General features: G+C 31.3%; 1 protein-coding gene across 1 annotated transcript; it reads right to left on the reverse strand.

Moving 5' to 3' along the window:
• Positions 1-213: 213 nt before the first annotated feature.
• Positions 214-7161, reverse strand: LOC132757808 (calreticulin-like). The gene is made up of 8 exons (XM_060749219.1): positions 7001-7161; positions 5920-6024; positions 5330-5533; positions 3689-3783; positions 2713-3036; positions 2037-2180; positions 1485-1665; positions 214-1111 (listed from the first exon to the last, which is right to left on the reverse strand). The coding sequence occupies exons 1-8, from the start codon at positions 7092-7094 to the stop codon at positions 1041-1043; spliced, it is 1218 nt and encodes a 405-aa protein (XP_060605202.1). The 5' UTR covers positions 7095-7161; the 3' UTR covers positions 214-1040.
• Positions 7162-15382: the final 8221 nt, after the last annotated feature.

Genomic DNA, 15382 nt, shown 5'->3' on the forward strand with positions numbered 1-15382 from the left:
AAAAGTTGGTAGCCCCGAGGAGAAATTTAGTAGTCAGGGGCTATAAGACTAGTGCCAATTTCGAACACTGGAATAAAACAAAAACCTTTTGTCACAGATACTCAATCTTTCATCTGTTTGGTTAACAGCTCATCAACAAGAAGGAAACCTTGTTATAAGTTCACCAGATCAGCTCGAGAATAACTATTTTGGATTACAGTAATGACGAAGACATTTTAATTTTTTATAAAACATTTTATACCATTTAAGTTATAATACCAACATATCCCTTAAACAGTACAAACACTAGTTAAACATACAGCAATATTCAGATCAGTTCATGTTTACACAAAACTACAAGCAACAACATAAAACCACATTCATAACAATTTCATTTACACATTTATATACCATATAAACAATTAATCACTAACAATTTCAAAATAAAACATTACTGATCGCCATTTTGAGCAAGTGAACTGATACTGAACATTGCCTATAGTCACCTAGACAACAATTTCTTGAATTGTTAACTAAATAACTTCCTATTAATCTTGCAATAACAGCTGCTGTACTTAAACATAAATATACACAAATGTACAATAACATTGTATTCACAAGCATACTTTTTGGTTAACATGTGATGCAACTGATTTCCCGAGAATATGGCTAGTTATACAAGATTTTCATGCATTATCACAGTGCAAATAGTCCCCGACAACTATTCACTATCAAAGTGAATTTGTGACAAGACAGCTTTAAAAAGTTCCTAAAATACAGTCTTAACTACATTTGGTGCTTATTTTGTTAACCATTTTATATAGAGTACTAACTATGAGAGAGTCAGTTAAATTATTCACTCTTTTTGTAAGTATGATAATTTGTATGTAAATGTATTGGCTTTTTACACTTCAACTACATTGTAATAGAAAGTGTCCGATAGTGTCATGAGTAAATGCTGCAATCAAATAAGAACATGATCTCACAGACGATGACTGTTGATAAATGATTCAATAATGAAGTGAGTTAAATGGGGGTGTGGTCTAATTTAATGGGTATGGTTACAACTCGTCATGGGGATCACCATCTTCTTCTTCTTCTTCCTCATCTTCATCTGCCTCCTCATCATCACCTACAAATATTGAAGAATAAATTGTAGAATAGTATTAAGAATTTATTGCCTTATTCAAACATACAATTAAGACAGAAATGAAAATCTTATAAATGTATTGGTATTGATTATAAAAAATACAAGTATTAAAATATTTTTCCATTAACAAATCATTTAATGCAGCTAATGTTAATGTTTTCAATTATCAATTGTTTTATCTAAAGAACACTTCGAACCTCCATAAAAAATGCAAGCATTGAAATATTACTCCATTTACAAATCATTTAATGCAACTTATATCAACAATTTACATGCATAACTGTTGACCAATCCTCAATCATAAATGTTTTCAAAAATTAATAATCAATTATTTTATATAAAGAATGCTTTGTACCTCCAGCTTCCTTTGCTTTTGCTTCTTCTTCCTCTCTTGCTTTCCTCTCCTCTTCATCTTGTTTATCCTTCATTTTTTTCTCGGCATCTTTTGTAACTCCCCAAGTCTCATTTCCAAATTCTTCAGCTGCTTTAACATCATCTGTGATAATTATGTTATCGAAAATAGTTCCAGATTTTACCTGAAAAGTAAATCATACATATTCAGAATTGGAAGAAAAATAATGAATTTAAAGCAAAATTAGAGTGATTCTTGAAATTGTGCCTCTTTCAAGTTTTTGTCTACTTTCTATCATGTACTTAGTTTGACCTTGGGACCTGGTGTCCTTGCATGATTTGAAAACAATTATTTACAAGTTATTCTTGATGAAAAACACATGAATTTTCAGAGAAAAAAATAAAACTTTATACCAGCCACTTAAAATACTTTGGGTTATGGCTTGGCAGTCTGAAATGTTCTACCTTATCTTTCATATATTTGCATATATCATTATAATACATTATTTGGACTTGCTCAACTTTACTTAAGCTCTACAGAGTTTCAATTACTCACCTGCCATAAATCAAAACCAATGATTGAAATGTCGTCATATTTGTAAAGCTGATCATCAGCAACATAATCTGGGTTATCAATTTCTGGGTGAATCCATTTTCCTTTGTATGCTGGGTTATCAATTTGTTTTGGTTTCCATTCACCCTGGAAGCAAAGATCAATTGTTTAAAATGAATACATTTTAAATTCCAAAGCATTTCAAATAGCCTAATTTATAATTAAATGCATATAAGTTTTGTAAGTATAAATTTATTTTCATAATTTTAATGTTTATATAAGATGTATTTCTTCTGCCTGCAGTTAACAAAATTTTTCTTTCTATTTGGAAAAAAAATACTTCAAAATGCAAGTATGAAAGAAATATGTTGGTATTATACTTGCTTATGAATGAATGGCTCATGTACAGAATCATTGCTAAACAGTTCAAATCCTACTTAAAATAGCAACATAATATCTTCTTCTAGAATTATAGAGTTTTAATGTGTGTTAAATATCATGAACATTCCGTTTAAACCTTTTGGTAATTGACCATGTAATTATGAAAACATCATATTTTTACCTTTTTCAAATTATATTAAATTGAACTTGATACACTTAAATTCTTGAAAATAATGTGAAAGTACAATCAACCAGTATTCATACACCTGAAATGTTTAATAACTGAAAACAAAACTACCTTGTATTCTGGGTTATCAATCATTGGGGGTTCCCATTCACCGTCCATTTCATCATCCCAATCGTCGGGTTTCTTGGCATCTGGGTCAGGAATGTGTTCTGGCTTATCCCAATCTTCTGGTTTGGTATCATCTGGATCATCAATTTTCTCATTATCATCCCAATCTTCTGGTTTCTTAGCTTCAGGATCCTTGATTTTTTTGGGCTGTAGGAAGTCCCAGTCATCTTCTAGTTTACCACTTTCTACCTTAGAGTTATCAATCTTTACTTCATATGTATTGTCTGATCGTACAATCAATGTGTACAAATGAGTGAAAACGTCGTCCTGTAAAAAAGTAAACAGTAACATGTATGATAAACTTGAATTAAAACTTCTAAAAAGAACATCTTGTAACAAAACTTTCTTTGATGAATCAAATCAAACATTGACATGTGCAGATCTTCAGACTAAAAACAGATAACTTGATTTATTACATGCTTTTCGGTGGTTTATAGAAATATATCAGTGATTTAAAACTGGTAATTTCACTGTTTGAAACAGTGAAATTACCACTTTGATAATTTCACCGTTTTGAATTTAAGCCCCTTACGTTGTTTCAGTGAAATAAAAGCGTGCACAGAACTGGGTACCAACTTAATGACGTGGCGTCATAAATGACGTCACGTTGTATTATTATTTGGCGCGCTTTTCATTCAGTATTAGGTTTAATGTCTTTTTAAAACGTTTCTTTGCATATAATAAAAAGAAAATTTGTTTAGTATAGTGTAAGATCGAAATATATTTCACCTTGTGAACACCGAAAGTTCATATTTCACTCGTGGCTGCGCCACTCGTGAAATATACCTTTTGGTGCTCACTCGGTGAAATATATTCCGATCTTACACTGAACTAAACAAATATCCTCTATATTATGTTAAGTATGGATCTATTACTTCATTATAAACAGATAAATAGATATATAATCCCTATAAGTTACCTTGCATCTGATGTCTTTCTTGATGAGAAGATTCTTTCCCTTGTAGTTAAAAATCACATGCACCTTCTTGGTACCTGGACCGCAAATGTCTGGGCCTGTAATATTTCACAACATTAATAAAATATGCCTAATAAGGCAAAACAAATTTGATCTGAGGTTGATGTAAAAAGCTATGCAGGTTTGTACAATTATGAATAGAAATAGGTTTCATACAAATATTTTCTTTGCTCTGTATACTGTTGAAAGGAATTAGTAACGATTCGCCACACTAACGATTCGCCACATAACGATTCGCCACAGAGGAATAACGATTCGCCACAGTTAAATAACGATTCGCCACAGTATGATTATAGATCTAACAATGTTTTTTTTTAGTTATCAACAAACTTTTTCCTTTTGTTTTAATAATTTAACATTGACAATAATTTAATAATGTTTCTTAATGTAAGTAACATGAACTTGAAGCCCCCATCGCGGATTTTCAATTTATCAAAGTAACATTATAACAGGAGTACATTTACAATAAGTAATTATATGTTGAAATAAATATTGAATTAATCATTAACATAAATGTCAATTAATATTTTTATATATAAATATATATTTCATATATTTTATATATATATATATATATATATATATATATATATATATATATATATATTATATATGTCAAATATTAAAAAAAAAATATTGCAAAAACATGTTATCATTACGAAAATTGATTTACGATAATTGATTAAAGAACGCATATCTTAAACATTTGTCACACCTTTAATTTTAATAAGCCAATCACCTTAAGCTTGTTGTAGAAATATTTAATTGACGCCGAAATAATCCTTTAATTATCTGACAATGTGAGCAGATTTCAAAACAATGCGGCAATTAAGCTTATTTATGTAAATTTTGTAATAAAATATGTTAGTTATATAAATAACTTCTCTAAAATGTGTAATGTAATTTTGGTAATAAAATAAATTTATTTTCATATATTCAATTAAAGCTGTTTTCTTTTCATTTTCCAGTTTATATAAATAACAAAGTTTAACTTATCTACAATGTGTAATGTAATTTTTGGTAATAAAATATTCATGTGTCTTTATTAAAAAAAAGCTGTTTTCGTATAATTTTCCAGTTTATATAAATAACGAAGTTTTTCTCATATACAATGTGTGATGTAATTTTGGTAATAAAATATATTTATTTTCATGTGTTTTTATTCTATAAAAGTTGTTAGTATATTTTTCCAGTTAAGTTGTTAGTATATTTTTCCAGTTTATATAAATAACGAAGTTATAACATGTGTTATGTAATTTTGTTCATAAAATATTTGGTTTTCGTGGGTTTTTATTCAATAAAAGCTGTATTCAGTAATTAATTTATGTAATTAACAAATGAAAAATAAAATGGAAATTTTTTTTCCATCAACAATTTGAAAACAGGTGTGAAAACGTTTGTATTTGAACACGTGGCGAATCGTTATTTAACTGTGGCGAATCGTTATTACTCTGTGTCGAATCGTTATGTGGCGAATCGTTAGTGTGGGGAATCGTTACATTACCGTTGAAAGAACTGTAATTTGAACTCCATTAACTGATACTAGTCATATGCATTTAGATGGACAAAATTTTTCTTACTTACCAAACATAATGTTGTATGGAGAGTCTCCATGCATATCAGTCTGCTTTAAATCACTTCCAAAAACTTTAACATAGCCACCACCACAGTCAATATTTTGCTCATGCTTGACAGTAAACTGGATAACTAAGTCTTTGCCCTCATTGCTGAATTTATCAAACTTTGCAGACAGAGCGTAAAACTTGGCATCCTGGCTTGTCTGTATACCTAATAAAAGGAAAAATAAATAGATCATGAATTACATAAATGTATTTATGTCCGGCATTTATCTATTTACAATGCAAATTTTATACATTAACTTCATCAACTTCAATGCCGAAGAAATTTTGCAGATTCATAGGATTTATTTTTTTGTATTAAACGAGACACAATTTGCTTTTCAACAGCGTTTCTGTTTAAACAAGATTTAGTGACAATAAAAAACGGTGTTGATAATAGGAAAGGCTTGTATTTATATATGATACACTACAATATTAATTGTTTCCAATAACGTTCTAATTCTTCAAAGGTTACAAAAAATTATTATAATAATAAGAAAATACCAATTTTCAATGTAAAACTGGTCATGTTGAATTAAAACATATTTGACTTACCTTTGTCTAAGTTCTCATCTCCATAAAACTTTCCTGCAGTCCAAACAAATTTGCCAGCATCACTGCCTTTATGGGTAGATTCTACCCATCTGCTCTCCCATCCATCTAAAAAAAATATTTGAACTTGTCTGACAATGATCTCAACATTTATACAGATCCTCTACTGGTCAGGGACCATCAACCGGACACTTTTTGAACATTTTTCTATACAAATTTCATAATTTTAAAGCTAAAGGTACGAAAATTTGACACAGTACAGCTAGGTTCTTCTCCTAACTAACAAACTAGTTTGTTTAGTTCTGATTATGTTGACACTTATATCCGAGGCCCGTCAAGGAGGGTATCAAAATTACCTAAATTGTACATACTACAGTACCATGTGTCCGGACAGATATGTAATAATGTTGATTTAATTCAGATAAAAGCTTTGGTGTTCTTTTTTTATTTTTAACATGACACACAATATTTCAGCAGCAAATGCTGAAGTTTTGGATATTCTATTGTTTACTTTGCAAATAATTATTGCTGTTATATGAGGTCAGGCATTGCTTTCTTGACCCCCAAATTTCAACGTCAACATTCTTGAAATAGACATTAAAATATTACCATTTACGGAAGTTGAAATAAATTTATTTACCTAATTATAGAAGAAACATGCATTTTTTGTTGATAAAAAAGTGACTGACAACCACTGAACAAAGAAAATTCTAAATCAAGCATTTTCGGGGCCGTCCGGGTTTGGTGGTTGTCCGGTTTTGGTGGTCCCCAACCAGTAGGTAGTTTTAAAGTGGCAAATATGTTCAGTCAACAGTGGTCAATTCAATATGAAAACCGTGAACAGCCAAACCGAATTATAATAATTGCAACACTTTAAAAAAAATTATGTTCAAGTAATCCTCAAAAATAAGATTGTAACAGTTCACTGTTCATTTATAATTTTATATAGATCTTCTTGAAAACGTTTACGAAATGGATATGAAACTGTCATGATACAAAATGTCACTTTAGTCGCAAAACTTAAAAGTCAGGAAAAACGAAAAATAAACATTTGTGGAGAGAAACAATAACACTAAAAACTTACCTTCAAATTTCTCTGTAAAATAATCTGTTGCATTTACAAATGCAAACCCCAAAACGGCTAGGAAACAGAGTATTTTCATCTTGATGTTTACCATTTACTGGAGAGATGTCAACTGCAGTATGCCGGTATTAACCACGTGATACGACAGATGGAAACTTTTCATTGGTTTAAAGGATATGAAGTGGACCAATGAAATCTCACCACGCGCAGCGATGGAGTTTTCCAACGTGGAGGAAATCCTTCATCCGGGTAATTCCAATCTTCCGGCTCTTCTCGGTATTTTCCGTAGAAGCGCAGTCACGCAGTGATCTCCCTTTCATTCGTACAGTTAGGTGGTGGGCGTGTACTTTCATTTTGACAAAGTGGTAGCCAGGTCAGTAATTACAGCAACCCGTCTGGTTATTTACGCTATAGATTTATATAGTTACTTTGATTTTATAATGGTCTGTAACATTTTAATGATATTCATTATTTTAAATAATTTAATTCTAAAAATATTTTTGGGGGTTGTAAGGGCTGGGGTTGGGTACTTAGCAAAGACCAGCCTGGCTACGCGCCGTACACTTGCGCTCGTTGTAAGTTTATTTCATTGTTTTTTATTTTTGGAAACAGAGAAAAAAACTGTACTGCAGTATATTTCACTTCACAAGAAAGTATTTTTGTAAAAGAATTTCAATAAATGTGTCAGCGGCTTTATAAAGGCATTTTTTTATGGAAAAAATATTTTTTAGAATCGCTTTTCGTTCTATAAATCATTTTGTACATGTTCATTAACTAATGTAGAATACATGTAATTGTATTAGAACCTAATATATTTATATGTACGATATGTGGAAAAGAGAGGTCATAAAACTCTAAGAAATATTATGCATTCATTCAAATGTTAAAATACTCGCATAAATTTAACTATGCATTATACAAGTAAATGTTTAATTATTTGAAAACATGTGCTTGAGAAAATTAGAAAATACAGGAAATATTTAAATAATCAACTATGTTCCTCATAATGGTCTACATATATGTTTTATGTGTATAATATCATTAGGAAGAAAACGAAAATCATTACTGCAATGGCCTTCACTGTTATAATGAACTCCCACAAATATGTTTAAAATAATGACACAATTAAAAATAATGGCATTTCTTCAGAAGATTTCAATATGTTTTTCGAGAGACTTAGTAATAATACTTCTGATTGCAATAATAGTGAAGCTGAACAATTTTGTTTCTAGTAGAGAACTTTGTATTTCCGGAATAAGATATTGTCCTATAACTGTTGATGAAATACTAAATGCAATCAAACACCTTAATCGCATCAAATCTGTTGGTTGTTACTGTGTTTTAAACGAGTACTTTATTATTATCTAATCATCTATGTGATATGTTCAACAGTATTTTGCATTCAGGATTTTTTTCTGGGTATTATAATTCCACTGCAGTCCGGTAAATGATGTTAATATCTGTAAAAAGGGAAGATTATAAAAAAGAAGAAAAAACATGCGTAGAGATATTTACGTCAAGGTTAACATGACATTAATTTAAATGATTTTACTATTATATTTACAGATGTAATAAAAAACATGAAATATTCAAATTTGGTGGGACAGACTATAGTAATGTTTGTTGTTTTTTTGCTTTAGTAATGTTGTCGTGCAGTAGTAATGTCGTCTATTTGATAGTATAAGACAACAATATTTGTTTCATTAGTATAACGGAAGACTAGAACCAGTTAATTTCTCATACTTAATGAAAATCGAGCATCATCCTATATATTAAAATGTTTAGCATTGTATTTAACCAAACTTATGATAAATATTGATAGGAATTGATTTGGTTTCATATATTTTTCCAGACAAATGCATGTATATAAATGTAAACAAAAGTTCATGCATAAATTATTTGTCGTATAGTGTTTTATATTTGTAGAAATTCACAAAAGATTTTTATCCAGGAAAATACGCAAAAGTAAAAAAAAGTTGTTTTTTTCCCGATGTATTATACTATGTTTTTTAAAGTGTCTCATTATATGAACTTGAAATAACATTTTGTACATTAAGAGCTATATGATCCACTATGTATTTACCTTGTTGCTTATGGAATATGCTACTGTATTGTATATTATAACTTGTGACACAGCCAGATGAACATCATTTTGATTTTATATTTTGTGTATTTGGACCGATGGCCTAGAATTACATTACAATAAACTTGGTTTATATAGAATATAATTATTTTTATTTCGATTGTGTAGGAAGCTATATATAAGCTTATAGACACACTTTCGAATCCGTTCCTGGAACCAACCAGTACTGAGCAATGAGTGTAAAGTTTCTTGCTTAAGGAAACAACGACTTGTCGCTGACGGGGTTTGAGCCCACGCGGCTAGCGAACATTATTACTAGTCCGACGCGTTAACCACTCGGCCATGCCGCCACTATAGACTTGAAACTCGTCGTCAAATGCTGAAGTGATGTTGTTTGGCTATAGTAATGTCGTCGTGTTGTAGTAATCTCGTCGTGCAACAGTGATGTCGTCGTGCTGTAATTATGTCGTCGTGCAGTAGTAATGTTGTCGTGCTGTAGTAATGTTGTCGTGCTGTAGTAATGTTGTTTTCCTATTGTAATGTCGTCGTGCTGTAGTAATATCGTCGTGCAGTAGTGATTTCGTCGTGCTGTAATTATGTCGTCGTGCTGTATTCGTGTAGTAGTAATGTTGTCGTTCATAGTAATGTTGTTTTGCTATAGTAATGTCGTCGTGCAGAAGTGATGTTGTCGTGCTGTTGTTATGTTGTTGTGCTATGTTAATACTGTTGTGCTGTAGTTATATTGTTGTGCTGTAATTATGTCGTCGTGCTTTAGCAATTTTTCTGTGCTGTAGTTTAATGTTCTTGCAGTAGTAATTTTGTCAAGCTGTATTTTGAATTTAGAGCTGCTTTTGGTACCCAGTCTCGTTTGCCAAGCAAAGCTAGAAGGGGAGAGAAAACAAGTAGATCTATTTGGCCCTTGTAGATTACTGCTCACAATTTAATTGTTCTTCATTCCCATTTCAAATAAATGTATTGCTAAAGAAAATACCTCTCCCCCAAAACATATACAGAAAACCTTTATTTTGTGTTTGGTGTGTGCCTTTGTGATAAAGGAGTCAAAGATTTTCAAAATCGATACTTTAGATTGAATTAAAACCTTAGATATGTAATGTTTATGGTAATAAGGAATACTATATTATTATACTTTGATCTTTTATTTTTTTACCATTAATTTATTGGAAACTCGCATTATGAATTGACGACTTTCACAATCATTGTGTATTAACATTATCACACATTTATATTCTAAAACCCACAATCTATTGTTACTGTTTTGAAGTTTTCTGTTAGTATTCAATCAAGAACCATTTTGATAAAGCAGCATCTATTAATATCGTATCTATGTAAATCTAATGGTGGCGCTTGATGTTACAATGTATACGTGTAAGTTCTGAACATCATCGATGTGTCCCCGCACCTGGCACATCTGACGTGTCAACTTCACGATTGTATTGGTAATACATTAAAGAATATCTGATGAATGTTGTATTTGTAACAATGATTAATCTCAGCATTTCTTGTAAAGCAGAAAATAAAGATATAGGCAATGATTATATATTGCATATTGAAACATGTACGCGTATTGATACTTGCTTGGATATATCAATCTTTCATTATTGTATGCAGGCCTACAAATGGCTAGTGTCTGCCAGGAGGGGCACTGGTAGTTTTCCAACAAGAGACGTTGAAAGTCGTCATATTTCTTTTACAATGTGTGATGTTAAACCCACGTTCATAGAATTTTAACATTAAGAGATAAAAGTCTGTTAATTAAAGTTATGCTTTTTTTGATGCATCTGAAGAATAGAAGAAAAGACGCCCCCCCTCCAAAAAAAAAAACATCAACAACAAAAACAAAACAATCAATAAATAAAAAACAAACAAGCGCAACAAACAAGTCACATTATATAAAATATGAGTAGGACTGTCTTTGTCTTATTACCAAACTCCTTAAAGGCCCAATATGACCCAGAAATGCATTTAATTTTAACTCTTAAAAGCTTTTTATTTTTTGTGTACTTTAATGATTTCTTAAAAGTTACTCATTGGTCAATTACCTGAGCATTCATTTTCTTCTGCCGCCTTTTGACAAATATAAATAATTACATTTAAAGTGATTTAGTATTTTGTATGGAAGTTAAAATACTACATGTACTTTGTTTACATTTTGCTACTTTTATGACGAGTTATTTCACATGTAGCGTAAATCTCTACAGGTAAAAAGCATCTAACATGATTTGAAACCATTATTGAAACGTTATAAAGTTCATATTAGCCATTTCTAAAGAATTAAAAATATATTCATTTCTGAGCCATAATATGCCTTTAAAAGTAGTTAGAATTGTCTTGAACACAGGTCACAGACTTTGGATAGTTATTATGGAAAATACGGTAAAAACGGTTTCTTGAAAAGAACATGCTTGTTTTTCTGCTATGCCACGTAGAACATTTTTCACATCATTTTGGATGCAATTTCGATACGAAATACTCCAAAATGACATTTCTATATAAAGAACTTTTATGTGTACTTATGTGTACTTAATTTTTTTTCTTTAATGTTGCGACACATCTTTAGTGATTGTCTTTTTTCTTTTTTTTTTACTGTAAAGTAAATGTCTGCCCATTTAATCGTGCCTAACCTCCACTTCGGCTCAACACAAAAAATATTTCACAGAGTTTATTTAAAAGTAAAATATTAACATTAATTCAAATGTGATCAAGCTACCGACAAGGTTTTAGTGCCATAGGCAATGAGATGGAGCCAACAAAAACCATTCAATTATGTCCATTTGTGGAATTATGCTGATAAATAGTATAAAATATGATCTGTTTAATAACTTCAATAACTTCTTCATTACTAATTTAATGACTTCCAAATGAAAAATTCAATGTCCTTTTTAATTTTTTCCACAGTGTAGACTATTTGATATTTAAGTATTTAATCTAGGGTATTTGATTTTTTTCGGGAACTTAGTCGTTGGAATTCTTTTAGGGTTTTCGCCGATGTGGTGCGCTGAAAATTAATTCTTTGATTCAATGTTCATTATTTTGACAGTAACTTTTAAATCGTGTTGCATTGTTTTCCTGAAATTTACTGCATGCTTAACGCCATACATTTTATGAAAGTAATTTTTTCATCAACTCATGCAGATTGTCTAACTAAAAATATTAACTGGCTGGTTTCATTGAAAAGCCTCCTGTTACAAGAAACAATAAAAAAATGCTTCAATATTCATCAAACTTGGCACAAATGTTGACTGGACCATAGTCTTTGTAACGACATGCTCAATCTTAAATTTCCTATTACCATGGCAAAGAGGGAACATAGCAAAATTGCCAAAAAACACTATTTTGCGTTAATTTTTTCCATCAAAACTGATTTCAAAGTGCTGCAACTTCTCAGTGGATTGTGATAGTGTCAAAGGTTTTCCAGCATTGGTTACACGTTGCCTTCTGATCGACCTGAGGCCAATTTTAGCCTCTCACATGTCCAAAATCTTCTTGGCGATAAGGGGGGCTGCAACCCCCTTCAAAACCCTAAGCAGAAGGGGGCACCCCCTCATGTATCTTTTTGATAGGTGATGGCGCCGAAAAATTGATCACTTATTTAACAACATTTCTCAGCATGTGAAAAGGCGTGAAAAGACGTTTATATGAAGTAAAAGGTTATTCGCCAATATTCCACAATATCAACAGTTATTAAATGGATATGTTGGCTCTTTCAAATTTATGAGGGCATTTTCACATTGACGATGGCGCCAGTACCTTGACGATGGCTCGATCACATTTGAACAAGTGTAAGTATTTTATTATAACCAAGCTCTTTGAACTTTCTTTGTGTTTTGAGCCAAGGGGCGTGGGTGATGTGCCACAATGTTACATGCACAATTAGGTTGGTTAACATTAACTTCATGACAGAGAAATCACTCAAAATGTGCCTCTTCTTTTAAGAAAACACACGAGTTTGTATTTGGTTAAAGTTCTAGCAACGTCTTTTTGGGGAATTCCGTATTAAAATTGCATATAAAATGATGATTTGTAAAAAACAAACAAATTCTTTTAAATCGGATATTTTATAAACTGCCTTTACCTTTTTCAAGTTTGCTTTGGCCGATGGCTCTTTGACGTAAGTGTCGGGGCCCTCATTTTAACAGATCACTTAAATGTGAAAAGCAGCGTTTAAAAGGGGTGTAACTTCCAACAAAATAACTAATTCAGTTGTATTTCTAACTTTATTTGTTATTGCATATACTGTTGTAAAACACTTTGAAGTGCACATGTGATAAGTATTTATAAAACAAAGATGATATAAGATTAGGTCATAGATAATATTAGATTTTTATTTCGTTGACCACATTTCTAACACATTAACACAAATCAATTGTACGGTCTTTGACCATTAGGGCTTGCAGCTTATGAACATGCAAGCTAGCAAATTACATACATGTACATGTATTTCTAAGATCTGCAGTGACAAGATTCACAACTTTCATAATATTTTACTATTCTGCCTGAATGGTCAATAGACTTGGCTTGACCTGACAACAAGCTGTATAAACCTATAATTACAAAGTACAAACATGTTAATAAATAAAAATTATGTAAAATATCCTAAACTAAACTTGTGATGTTAAAACGTGTCCAACCAAGTAATAATAATTCTGAAGCAAACGAATGTCTGGACATGGGATAAAAACTATATTCTATACTGACAATTTGTTTGCACAGATGAGAATGAGAGTAATTCTACCTTTGATTATTCTAGATATTTCTTTGTATGGTAGAATCGGCGTCTAGATTATCGTATTAATTAAGCGATGAAGTCGTGTATCGATGGCAGTCCGGTTCATTGTAACCACTATCACATTACCGGTATGTAACGGGACAAGAGGGTGAAAATTGAGCATCGGTAAAATCCGCTCATCCAGATGTGAATGATAACACCAGATGTAAATATGTAATTGGGTCAATCGCAGGGTAAGTTTTCAACTTCTTAAACAGTTATCTTAAATTCAAACCTTTTTTAAGAAAACGAAATGTGATTCTACCCTGCTGACTCTCCTCTATATAACCCATTTTTGTATTAAATTTCTATGCAGTCTTCATCGAAATATTCTTTCGGTCGTGGGTTCTGGTATGTCCAAAACATACTATGCATTTGAAGAAAAATGGCACTAAACGGACTCAAAATTTAATACAGCGATTTTACGAAATCACACCACAGACCGATGCTTAAAATTCCAACAAATCCTGAATTAAACATTTTTTTGAAATTTGGCCACAAAGGAATCGATGCTCAAGATTGCATTTGAGCTCCATATGTGCTGAAGGGATCCATAAGTGATATAAAAAAACATTTACAAAACTACGGATAACTTCCATATAAACATTGAATAGCCAATCTAAAGGAAGGTTTGTAGCTTTGGCTGAAAGTTCAATAGTAACATTAGTTTGTTTGATCACCACAATAACATGGCTAACTAGTTTATGCTAGCATTAGAAATACTAAATAGGCCAAAGTCGTATACATGTTGACGCAGAGCGGATATTACTCGTACATGTATGATAAATTATTTCACTAATAAAGGATATGGAACTTGGACAAGCGAAACTGGTTTGTTTTAAACTTTGTAAAGCTATCGTGTCATATAATCTGTTTCTATAAAATGATTATTCATCACTTTAATATTCCATATCAAGTTATAATTATTGCACTATGCGTTATTGTCAGTAAACCATGTTGCTGTCGTATAACAGTTTAGGAGCATCAAGGAAAAATCACCGCACCATGTATTAAGTTGCCTACAGAGGCTAAATATTGCACAAAATGTAAGAATGGCTATGGCATTTTTGGAAACGTGTTAAATGTTAGGGGAAATAAATCTCATTGAATTATAAACATAGTAAGATTGAGTAGTTTCCCTTGTTTTATATTACTTATACTAGAGTAGTATTAAATATTATGCTCGACGGAGCGGATTTTCATTGACCCTGTTAAATATTATATTTGCTCACAGGAGCGTATTTATTATTATTTGGCTCACTGAACCTCATTGGAGTTTATTAAATAGTATTTTGCTCTGGAGTTGATGTTAAAATCAATTTGCTTTCTGGAGCTGTACTTGATTGAAATGTACAGTTTAATTTTCACAGAAGTTGCTGAATAGAGTTTTTCTCAGTAATTTAGATTGTTTTTCGTACAAGTATTATATCATATTGAAGACAGTTAATTGCATCCATGTTATCGTATCAGTTAGATCTATTATAATGTTTGCATTGCCATTAGATTCATGATA

Source organism: Ruditapes philippinarum, unplaced genomic scaffold (assembly GCF_026571515.1).
Source record: "Ruditapes philippinarum isolate M1 unplaced genomic scaffold, ASM2657151v2 ctg252_1_1_1_1, whole genome shotgun sequence".
Classification (NCBI taxonomy): domain Eukaryota; kingdom Metazoa; phylum Mollusca; class Bivalvia; order Venerida; family Veneridae; genus Ruditapes; species Ruditapes philippinarum.

What these genes read in the sequence shown, in the direction of transcription:
- LOC132757808 (XM_060749219.1), bottom strand. Translation starts at nt 7,094, where the DNA reads ATGGTAAACATCAAGATGAAAATACTCTGTTTCCTAGCCGTTTTGGGG. An exon ending in TTTTACAGAGAAATTTGAAG is followed by an intron (nt 6,025 to 7,000) that starts GTAAGTTTTTAG and finishes TATTTTTTTTAG; the next exon opens with ATGGATGGGAGAGCAGATGG. An exon ending in AGATGAGAACTTAGACAAAG is followed by an intron (nt 5,534 to 5,919) that starts GTAAGTCAAATA and finishes TCCTTTTATTAG; the next exon opens with GTATACAGACAAGCCAGGAT.